Below are 12,014 nucleotides of genomic sequence, written 5' to 3'. Positions count from 1 at the left end.
GTTTTCCTTTATATGTGACTTGTTTTTCTTTTGCAGCTTTCAGTATTGTCTGTTTGTTCTGTATGTTTAGTATTTTTACTATGATGTGCCGTAGAGAGTTTCTTTTCTGATCCTATTTGGTGTTCTATATGCTTCTTGTATTTGTATGGGCATATCTTTCTTTAATTTTATGAAATTTTCTTCTACGATTCTGTTGAAGATCGGGTCCATGACATTATCTTGGGATTCTTCTCTTTCCTGTATGCCTATGATTCATAAGTTTGGTCTTTTTATGGTGTCACACAATTCCTGCATATTCCATTCTTGTGCTTTCTTAAATTTTTCATAATCTTTGCTTGAGTGGTCTTTATCTTCCACTTTATCTTCCAGTCTTAATATAGTTTTCCATTTCATTCATCCTATTGGTGAGGCTTTCTCCTGTTGTTTCTAGTTGGCTTACTGATTGTTTCACTTCCTTCTTCATTTCAGCCTGAGTAGTCTTCAATATTTCTAGCTCTTTTCTGAATTCACTCAGAAGTTTATCCCTATTTTCCTTCAGTTCTTTGATTTCTTTGTTTGTGTGTTCTTTAAACTCAGTGAATTCTCTTATCATGTTTATAATTGTTCTTTTGAGTTCCATGTCCTGCATTATCTCTAGGGGGTTCTCATGTACTCCTCTAGAGGACTATTGGTATTTGGTGGGGATATGTTATTTTGGTTTTTCTTGTTATTATTTTTTCTCTGTGATTTTGACATGTGAATTTCTTTTGTAGTTTCTGATTCTTGTGTGAGACTCAAGCCTTCAAGTTTAGATCTGCTTCTTTTTTTAAGTTTTATGTGCCTTTGTGGTTTACTTTTGGGGCATGAAAAGCTGGTTCATCTAAGCTTCCAGTTCTCTCTTTTGATTTTATATTGGAGTGGCAGGATTGCTTTTGTCTTCAGGAGTTCCCACAGAGGCACAAGTCAGATGAGGATCAGATGCTCTCAGGCTTTCTCCTAAAGTATGGATCCCTCCAGGAAAGATGTTGTTCACAGGAATTGGCCTGGGACCATGGCCCAGGAAAGATGCTGGTCTTGGGCAGCTGGTGGCCATGCCACTCAGAAATGCAAAGGGAGATAGGGACGGGAAGAGGCCCCAAGGGCTCCTGGGGACTGCAGGGAGTAACTGGGTTGGTCTGGATACAAAGGATCAGGAACCCAAGAGGTCAACCCTGGTGTCCAGGAAAGCGGCTGACCGGTTGTGTAGCTCAGGGAAGCAGAGGGAGGTGAGAGCAGGACCATTCCCAGAGGGTTCCTGGGGACCTCAAGAGAAGGAACTGGGTTGGTCTGGATGCAAAGGGTCAGGAAGCAGTGGTGGTTCCCCCATGCCTGGGATGCCAAGACAAGGAATGGGACAGGACCCAGGCTAGGAGAAGAGACTGACAGGGGAGATGGGAGGGTGACTGAGTGTGGGGGAGTCAAGGCATGGAGAGCATGATGGACTTACCCAGGAGAGAGGCTGGTGAGTTGTGCAAGCCCAGGGAAGCAGAGGGAGGTGAGGATGGAACCAGGCCCAGATGGCTCCTAGGGACCCGGAGAAGGAACTGGGTTCATCTGGATACAAGGGATCAGGAAGCAGTGGTGCTTCCTAGCTGAGAGCCTGGCCCCGGTGTCCAGGAAAGAGGCTGGTGGGTTGTCTAGTTCATTTTTTAAAAAAGATTTATTTCTATTTGTGTGTATGAGTGTTTATGTATGTATATGTGCATGGTGTGGGAGGCACTGTTTTGGAGGCTAGAAGAGGGCATTAGATCCCCTGGAGTTGGAATTACAAGCAGTTGTGAGCCACCCAGTGTGGGTGCTGGCAACTGAACTGAGGTCTTCTTCAAGAGTAAGTGTTCTTCACTGCTGAGCCATCTCTCCAGCCCCCTATTTAATTAATTTTAAAGGATTTTTAAATGTGCCACTAAAATATTTGTATTTAAATAGTTGTTGGTATATGCATATCATGGGGGGATCCCCAAATCCACACTGACTGAAGGTGGTGATTACCTAATAGTAAGGTAGAGCATTTTGTTTTCTAAATTTACATTTATTTCCATGAAGAGCATATTGCCTAATAATCAGAAAAAAAATAAAACAGATGTATGACTTGGCAGAGAGTTGAAGCATGGAAAGAGGGTCTTTGTCTTAGCAGTGGGCAAATTTCAAAGCCTGTAGATGAAGACCACAGGGCATCTGTGCATCGGGCAGGGGGAGGTATGGTGGTGGTTCACACTACTTGAATAACTTTTTATTGTTTCTTTTGTTTTTTTCTTGAGACATGATCTCATGTAGTCCAGGTTGACCTTGAACTTTCTAGATAGGCAAGGCTGGTCTTGAACTCCTGATCTACATATCTCCATCCTCCCAGTGCTAGGATTACAGTTATGTGCCACCACGCCCATATTTAAGCACCATAATTAGGATAGGGGCTAGACAATAGATACAATTTGTCTTTTCTCCAGTGCATCAGTGTAGGTACTTCTCATTAGGAACCTTAAAAACAAGGTCCCTGCTCTTATGGTCACTGCAGTCTACTGCCAGTTAACGTCCCTGCTTCCTATGTTAACTGTTCCCCAGCAATCCAGTTCTTTTTCCTTTTCTATCTCCTTCAACAGCTCAGCCCCTTCTTTTAAAATTACCACAAGAGGGCAGCAGTTTCACAGGCAAGAAAAATGCTTGGGCATTGAAAATCATAAAAAGCAAAAGGATACTACCCTAATAAAAATGTTACCAAAAGTTCAGAGATCTCTATGGAAGAAGAATTACAGTAAGAGATGAAGAGGATTAAGAGAGGATGAAGGAGTATGGAAATAATCAAAATTCATTTCATACGTATATGAATCTGTCAAATAATTTTTAAATTAAAAAGTAAATTGTTTTAAAAGTTGAAAAATCTTATAACTAGAACTTACTATTTATTCATTAGGCAGAAGAATATTGCAATGATAACACAATATATATTTCTATAACACTATCAAAAAATTATTTTGCCCTTCCACTGTGTACTTAACTTTGACTGTTTCAATATCACCAATAGTTTTCAAATTTTATTTTTATTTTATGTGTATGAGTGTTTTTCATGCACATATGTAAGTGTACCGATGCGTGCAATGCTTGTTAAGGTCAGAAAAGGGCATTGGCTCCCCTGGAACTGGAGTTATAGACAGTTGTTAGCCACCATGTGGATACTGGGAAGCAAACCTGGGTCCTCTGCAAGAACAGCCAGTGCTCTTAACCTCTGAGCCATCTCTCCAGCCCCAAAAGTTTTGGCAACAAATAAAGTAGTTTGCTAAGAAAAATCAAGTTCAGCATCTTGCTCTGGAAATGTATGCACTACAGTTCATATTCTGTTAGAAATGATGAACTGCAAGTGGGAAAGAAAATCATGCAAGTGAGTGGTGAATGGAACTAACATGTTTCCCTGTCTTCCAGATACTGGCCAAGAAGAGTGAGACACAGCAGAAAACAGTTCAGAACCTCAGACTTAATCCTGATGTAAATTCTTGCACCAGGATGGAGGGGGAATCTTACTACAATATAACCACAGTCAATGGCACCACAGTAGATCACCAGCCTTTGGAACGCCATGGGCTGTGGGAAGTCATCACCATAGCAGCAGTGACCGCCATAGTCAGCCTGATCACCATTGTAGGAAATGTCTTGGTCATGATCTCCTTCAAAGTCAACAGTCAGCTCAAGACCGTTAACAACTACTACCTGCTCAGCTTAGCCTGTGCAGACCTTATCATTGGGGTCTTCTCCATGAACCTTTATACCACCTACATCCTCATGGGACGCTGGGTTCTTGGGAGTCTGGCTTGTGACCTTTGGCTTGCACTGGACTATGTCGCCAGTAATGCTTCTGTCATGAACCTCCTGGTAATCAGCTTTGACCGGTACTTTTCTATCACAAGACCACTGACATATCGGGCCAAACGTACCCCCAAAAGGGCTGGCATCATGATTGGTTTGGCCTGGCTTATCTCCTTCATCCTCTGGGCCCCAGCAATCCTCTGCTGGCAGTACTTGGTTGGGAAACGGACAGTACCACCTGATGAGTGCCAGATACAGTTTCTCTCTGAGCCCACCATAACATTTGGCACTGCCATTGCTGCCTTCTATATCCCTGTCTCCGTCATGACCATCCTCTACTGCAGAATCTACCGGGAAACAGAAAAACGAACCAAGGACCTGGCTGTCCTCCAGGGTTCTGATTCTGTGGCAGAAGCTGAGAAAAGAAAGCCAGCTCATGGGACTCTGCTCAGATCCTGTTTCAGCTGCCCTCGACCCACTCTGGCCCAGAGGGAAAGAAACCAGGCCTCCTGGTCATCTTCCCGCAGGAGCACCTCCACCACAGGGAAGCCATCCCAGGCCTCTGGCCCAAGTGCTGACTGGGCCAAAGCTGAGCAGGTCACAACCTGTAGCAGCTCTGCCTCCTCAGAGGATGAGGACAAGCCCACCACTGATCCTGTCTTCCAAGTGGTCTATAGGAGTCAGGCCAAGGAAAGCCCAAGGAAGGAAATCAGTGCTGACCAGACCAAGGAAACTTTTATGAGTACTCAGACTGAAAAAAATGACTATGACAGCCCAAAATACTTCCTATCTCCAGCTGCTGCTCATAGACTTAAGACTCAGAAATGTGTTGCCTATAAGTTCCGACTAGTGGTAAAAGCTGACGGGACCCAGGAAACCAACAATGGCTGCCGCAAGGTAAAAATCATGTCTTGCTCCTTCCCAGTGTCCAAAGAGCCTTCAACAAAAGGTCTGGACCCCAACCTCAGCCATCAAATGACCAAACGAAAGAGAATGGTCTTAGTCAAGGAGAGGAAGGCAGCCCAGACCTTGAGTGCCATTCTCCTGGCCTTCATCATCACATGGACCCCTTATAACATCATGGTCCTGGTTTCTACCTTCTGTGACAAGTGTGTCCCTGTCACCCTGTGGCACTTGGGTTACTGGTTGTGCTATGTTAACAGCACAGTGAACCCCATCTGCTATGCTCTCTGCAACAGAACCTTCAGGAAGACCTTTAAGATGCTGCTTCTCTGCCGGTGGAAAAAGAAAAAAGTAGAAGAGAAATTGTACTGGCAGGGGAACAGCAAGCTGCCCTGAGGAGTGGGCAACACCCCTCAAAATAGTACTAACCACAGGCTGGTTTGCTTCTTTTAAACAATATCATCTGCCATTCTGAGTCCCTGGGGACTTGTAAAGGCTTGAGGTCTATCATCCAAAGAAAAGAGTCACAGTTACAGCAACTGCTGCCATAAAAAGTGATTCTTCTCTGTTACCGAGGTCACCTGATGCCACTAGAGTTGGTGAAGCAGAGAGACAGACTTGGGGCCCTTCACTGTAAGTAGACTAGGGTCATCATAAACCATGACTTTGGGAACTGATCTTCTGTGGAGAACAGCAGGGGCCAGATGGAAACCTTTCTCTGTGGAATCCTGTCATGAGTTTTGTGCAATATGTATGTGTTTCTGAAGTTGTCATGTACCAGTGAGAACCAGAAGAATGTAAGCTGTGTCACCTATGAATAACAGTGAAACGCAAGTGGCTTCTAGGAACACCATTCTTCATAACTTGATCAGCATTTCTCGTGCAGCTGTTAAGTGATTTGTACTCTGGTGCGTTTTCCTGTCTTTAAACTGAGTGACGCTCGTGCTCTTCCCTTTATAGCCATGAAAATTCCTGTACTTGGTGAAACCATGTTGATCTTCACAGACCATCCTTCCTCTCAGCATCCTGAATCAAGAAGTATACTGAGACTGGTCACACCTAGTCCCTTAGAGGGGTTTCACTTCTAACAGTGACCAAGTTTTACACACAGTTGTTTTCATTTTTTCCCCAGTGGGAATATTTTAATTTTGTCTAAACAAATATTGTGTATCAATTTTGGTGCCCACTTGAAGTCATTTATTAAATATGCTTTGCTCTCTGGAGGAACTATTTATTTAACAGTCCTTCCCTGGTGAAGAGCTTCTCTGGGATACTTAATCATGGTTCTTTTACATTGTTTTCAGGGGACTTGCTTTCTAATATCTTCTCAAGACAAGCTAGGCACAAAAATTTGGAAAACAAATATGGTTTCTTTCATACTTTTGAATTTCTTTAAGAATCTTTTGAAGCCCCCCAATTTCCCTCATCCAGACTCCTACATACCTAGGCATGAGTAGGTTATTATACTGTACCCAGGCAGAAGTGCTACTTGGACAAATAGGAGGGAAAGTATATATGGGTCCTTCAAACAAGGGGAAAGAAATGACTTACTTAACCAGTCCTATCCAAATACAGCCAAAAGTGAGAAAACTCAGAAGACCACAGTTGAGGGCTAAATTTAGCTACCTGTGGTCCTTTGAAAAATCCCAGCACCCAGGAGGCAGAGACAGGTGCATCTTTGAGAGATCTAGGCCAGCCTGGTCTACATAATGAGTTCCAGGTCAGCTGGGGCTATAGGGAGACCCTATCTCAAGAAGACCAATAAACAAAACAAAAACAGAAATGAAAGCTTTGGCTAGGGGTGGTACAGTGATGGAGTACATGCCTTACCTCACCAAAGGGGAAATAAAAAGTTTATTTTTAATGAAAGTCTCATCCTTAAAAACAAAGTGCAAGTCATAGCAATGCATTAAAAACAAAAGTTATCAACATGCATTTGAGCACTGAGATTATTTAAAAAACATGTTTACTGAAACTATCTGAGAATATATAAACAAACCTGAAGTGGAGCAGTGGAAGGTACTTGTCTGGCATGCTTGAAGCCTGAGGTTCGTGCTCTAGACCAGGACAGGGAAAGAATGGAATCTAAGATGTTTCTTTGATGATTCTGAAAATAAATGTATGTGCAAGAAATTGAAACTCTAGAATAATACATAACATTAACCAAAGAGCTGCAACAAAAGTGGTACAAAGTGGTACAGGAGGATTTCAAAGATGGAAACTCCCATCGGCAGCCTAGCAGTTAATTCGCTGGTATCATCTGTAGCTGTGTTTAAAAATCTCTAGATTCAAGCTGGATGTGGTAGAACATACCTGTAATTCCAGCATTTGGGTGGTGGAGGCAGGAGGATGCTGAGCTTGAGGCCAGTCATGACTAAATAGCAAGATCCTATTTCAAAAAGAAAGAAACAAACAAAGAAAAAAAACTGTGGATTTCATTTCACTTAACGTAAGCCAGATCTTTCTCAACCTTATTTGCTAAGAGAATGGGAAAAAAGAGACAGCTTGGTTTTCCTGAGAATTAAATATATACCTGAGTTCCTCTCCCTACCCCTAGGGTTATGTTAGCCAGAAAGGCTTCCAGATACTCTCAGACAGGACAAGGCTGGTCCACCTACGCCTCTCTTCCAGCTCTACAGACTTGACATTGAGATGAAATGTGCTTGAAGGTTGCAGAGCCTTTGTAAAGGACAGGTTGACACTTGCCAAGAATTTAGTGGAATACTCATTGGCTCAGTTCTCTGGGACAGAGGCTCCCAGGCCTACGTGATACCAGCAGGGTGTAACTTCATGAACAAACCTGCTCTACCAGCTCTAAAACCACTGGATTCTTTTTCTTCAAGGCTTTGGCTGCTGACAAAAATGGAAAGCCCTCAATGAAAATACCATTTTAACTCCATATTTGAGATTTATGGTTCTTAATAGAGAGATAAGCCAGTTCAAATAAAAGAACCCAGGACTGGAATGGGGAAAGCGTGGCTCCTGGAGACACAAGGCACTCCACCCTCGCATAGGATCCAATAGAACTGCCTTTTTTTTTTTTTTTTTTTTGCTCATCTTTTGTGAAATTAATCAAGAGGATCATAGTATTTCTTTATCATTGGCTTTGGATGGTAGCCAGTTTATACAGAGCTCTGTGTGCTCATTGGCATAGATAAAAAGCACCCCAAACTACTAGAGGAAACTAGACTTTCCTAGAGTCAGACCATGAGTGGGGCCCTCAGAATGCAAAGATTCAATTTCAAACTACTGGGACTGGGTGAATGGGTGGGGCATGAGCTGACCAGGTGTTGAGCCTTCTGTGCCCCTAATCTCCTGAACTCAGTCTGTGATAAATTATGTACAGCTTTAACTAGTTATTTGTTTGTTGCTGTGTTGCTAACAATGTGATTTTTTTCTCCTTGGCTGTGATTTGAGTGACGTCACAAAATATTGTTTTCCATATATGTTTTGGTAAGCAAAGCACTTTATCAATATTCCTGACCTCTGTTTTGCTCCTCTGGTGAGTGTCCTCTGAGGATGATGCTGATGTCAGATCTTTGTAATTGTGAAATCTGCATGTAAACCTCTGGATTGGGATATCCAGCTGCCTACTGTAAATATCAGAATTACAGCAAAGAATTCATATTGTAGCATTATTATGAACATTAAAAAATTTTAACCACACAGTGGTGGTTAAAATCCCATGAAAGATATTAAAACTGGAGAACGTTCTCTGGTTAGAATGTTACAGCCATCTGATCACAGTTCCACAGTTTCCTGCATGGCCTGTCCTTTCAGGAAGGGGCATACGGTATGGATACATTTCCCTCTTGCTACAATTTTTGATTTGCAATTTCCTATCAGTTACCAATAGTCAAATTAAGATTAAATAATCATGATAAAAAGCCTGTCACTAAAATGCTTCCTTTCTCCTGTAGGACAAGGGTGGAAGACAGACCTGGAAACACAGCCCTTATCAGATAGAGGCTCTAAACCGAAAGGAACAGCCTCACTTTCTCTTCTGTCATTTCATTACCATTGTGATTGTGGTTTCCAACTCCATCATGTCACCTCATCAGTTGAGTTCAAGATTATGCAAGCTCTTAGCCCCTTTAAGGAAACCTAGACTGAGAGTGGGAGACAGAGTAAAATACATGGAAATGTCTGGGAAGCACTTAAAAAACGCTATGAACTCCAATATATTTTGTCTGTATTACAAACTCATTAAAATGTTGGGACGCTTGTGTGCATTCTCTTAGTGTGTATGTGCTTGTACACATTTTTTTTTCTCAATTGTTGTAGGCCTGGTGTCTGTTTACCACTAAACATCTCAGTGTGTGTTTCTTTCTGTTTGTTTTTTTGTTTTGGGTTTGTTTTTTTGTTTTTTTGTTTTTTGGGTTTTTTTTTTTTTTTTTTTTTTTTTGGTCTTTTTGAGACAGGGTCTCCCTGTAGCCTCAGCTGTTGTCCTGGAACTCACTATGTAGACCAGGCTGGCCTTGAACTCCCGAGTGCTGGGATTAAAGGTGGTCGCCACCAAGCCCGGCCTTTTTTTTTTTTTTTTTTTTTTTTTTGTTCGTTTGTTTGTTTTTCAAGGCAGGGTCTCCCCATAGCCCCAGGGGCCTAGAACTTACTGTGTAGACCAGGCTTGGCCTCAATCTCAGAGATCCATCTGCCTCTGCCTCCTAAGTGCTGGGATTAAAGATATGTGCCACCATGCCCAGCTATAGTGTATGTTTCTTAAGAACAAGGAGACTACTTTATGTAACCACTGTACAAATACAAAAATCAGGAAATTCGACATTACAACAGTATTATTTTGTAGTCTGTAAACTGCACTTTGATTTTACTAGTTGCACAAATGTTCATTATAAGAATTTATTTTCCAGTTCAGGGTCTAATCCAGGATCAAACATTGCACTCAGCTGTTCTGCCGTGTTCAGAATCCATCAATCTGGAAGAGCTTTTCTTTGCCTTTCTTTACATATGTGTTTTCTTAGAAGTACCTTCAGTGCTTTTCAGGATGTTCTACGTGCTGTGCCAGTGTTCTATCATTCAGCTACAACTCCACCCCCTACAGTCCTCTTTCTCCTCCTCCTCCCCTTCCTTCTTTAGACACAGGTCTGGCTGGCCTGGAAGTCAAATTCTCCTGCCTTAGCTCCCATAGTGCTGGGATTATAGGCATCAGCCACCACTGCAGTCAAAATTTTTTGAATAAGTAAAATAATAATGTTTGTAAAAGTCAATACAACAGATTTACTCAAAGAAGAGTTAACACTATCTTTTATTTTTTTTTTCAGCCCATTCAAATATTCCCTAGTATTCTTCTGATTCTTTTTTTTTTTTTTTTTGGTCTTTTTGAGACAGGGTCTCTCTATAGCCCCACCTGCCCTGGAACTCCCTATGTAGACCAGACTGGCCTTGAACTCACATAGATCCACCTGCCTCTGCCTCCCAAGTGATGGGATTAAAAGCATGCACCATCACACCCGACCTGATTCTATTTTTTTCCTTTCCTGTTTTTGGTCTTTTTGAGACATGGTCTCCCTGTAGTCCCAGCTGGCCTGGAATGCACTATGTAGACCAGGCTGGACTCTATCTCACAGAGATCCACCTGTCTCTGCCTCCTAAGTGCTGGGATTAAAGGCATGTGCCACCATGCTTGGCTCTTTCTTTGTTTCTTTAAAAAATAAAAACAAAACAAACAAAAATCATAAGGGTAGAGAGAGAACCGACTCCCAAAAGTTGTCTCTGATCTCCATATGCGTGATTTCTACCCTGCATGTGTGCATACACACACACACACACACATACACACACACACACCACATACATAATACATACATACTAAAGAATGTAAAAGAAAAACTTAAAAAACGTTCTTTAAGCCATGTTCTCAGTGTTTGCATCATTTTTTAAAAACCATGTATATAAGTTAATTTTTCCTTTAAGAAAATACCTACCGATTTTCTATCACGAAAAATAAAGATTTGACTCTTACATAGTGACTACTTTCCAAACACCCATCTCTCGAGCCCTCAATTTACAAAGCTATGCATACATGGGTGTCTCTATGAAGTGATTCTTTGTTGGGTACTAGGTGCTAGACTCCTCCATCAGTCTAAACACATGGGTCCGAGAGAAGATCCAGTTTGTCCTCTTGAACTGTTACTGAAAGCTGTGAACACATCAAGCAGAACAAGTTGAACAACTATGGAGGCATTGAGTAATAACAGGCAAAAGACCAACTCTCATGTTCACATTAACCTCAAGGAGGTCACAGTCATCATTATCTGTCAATGGAGTGCACTCATCTCCCTTAATGACTCATGAATTAATGTGTGGGGTGGGAACTACAACCTTAAATTTATCTGTTATCTGTGATTAGACAAAGCCAGGGCAAAATGAGCCTGGTTTTCACTCATTATGTATAATAATCACCAATACTTATCTATGGAAGTGTGCTTTATTATCTGTCAAAAACAATCCTAATGCCTTATGCTCCTATGAAGAGCAGCTGCCCAAGAGTGCCATTTGCCCAGACCTTGGCAGTGATTTTATGAACATGATTATCTTCTTTAAATGCATCTGCATTGGTGTCCTAGCAAAGGACAGGGCATCCTGACCTTCAACACAGACTGATTCATACTCAACTCATCCCAAATATCACAAGCTGGGATGCAGTGTTTATTTTTAGTAGACTTCCCCATATCCAAAGATGGATTCATAGCCCTTTCACTTTCAGTCAAAATCCAGGAAGCTGTGGATGATGCACTAACAATAGCCCAGTTTTCCAACTCAATGGTCCAGTAGTCTGCAGTAGAAAAATAGGCTGAAAGGCAGCAAAGAGGGAAAGAAAATGCAAACAAACATATTTGGAAGACTACTCTTCTCCCTGGAAAATTAGTTTTCTGTGGATGGACAGTCCCCTGGTGGATCTTTTGGAACCCAGATAGGGCCTGTTCAGGAAAGTCAGAAAAAAGTGAAATCTTTATCTCAAAAATGATAGTAAAGGACTCAGGGAATGGCTCAGTGTCAATCATGGGGGCCTGAGTTTAGATCCCCAGTGTCAACTTAAAAGCCAGGTGCACATCTCTAATCCCCAGCACTGGGGAGGTGGAAACAAGACGATCTTTGGGACTTCCTTGCCAGCCGGTGTAGCCAACTTGGCAAATTTCAGGTTCAGTGAGAGACCCTGCCTCAAAAAATAAGGTGGAGGGTGAGGAAAAACTCAGTGTCAATCTCTGGCCTGCACAGGCACGCTCTCAAACACATATACAAAATGATATTAGGTTTTGTTTTATATTCACTATATTTCC

General features: G+C 42.0%; 1 protein-coding gene across 1 annotated transcript in view; it reads left to right on the top strand.

Annotated features, from left to right (window-relative positions):
• Nucleotides 1-5,267, top strand: part of Chrm5 (cholinergic receptor muscarinic 5) — a 75,579-nt gene extending 70,312 nt beyond the window's left edge. The window contains exon 2 of the mRNA XM_008841149.2: nt 3,433-5,267. Within this exon, the coding sequence (XP_008839371.1) occupies nt 3,514-5,112 (1,599 nt within the window). The 5' untranslated portion in view covers nt 3,433-3,513 and the 3' untranslated portion in view covers nt 5,113-5,267. The remainder of the gene's footprint in view (nt 1-3,432) is intronic.
• The last annotated feature ends 6,747 nt before the right edge of the window (nt 5,268-12,014 follow it).

The sequence above is a fragment of the Nannospalax galili genome, unplaced genomic scaffold, assembly GCF_000622305.1.
Source record: "Nannospalax galili isolate Female #2095 unplaced genomic scaffold, S.galili_v1.0 scaffold999, whole genome shotgun sequence".
Lineage (NCBI taxonomy): Eukaryota > Metazoa > Chordata > Mammalia > Rodentia > Spalacidae > Nannospalax > Nannospalax galili.
Note: the sequence above shows the minus strand (reverse complement) of the source record. Positions and strands in the feature narration are given on the sequence as shown.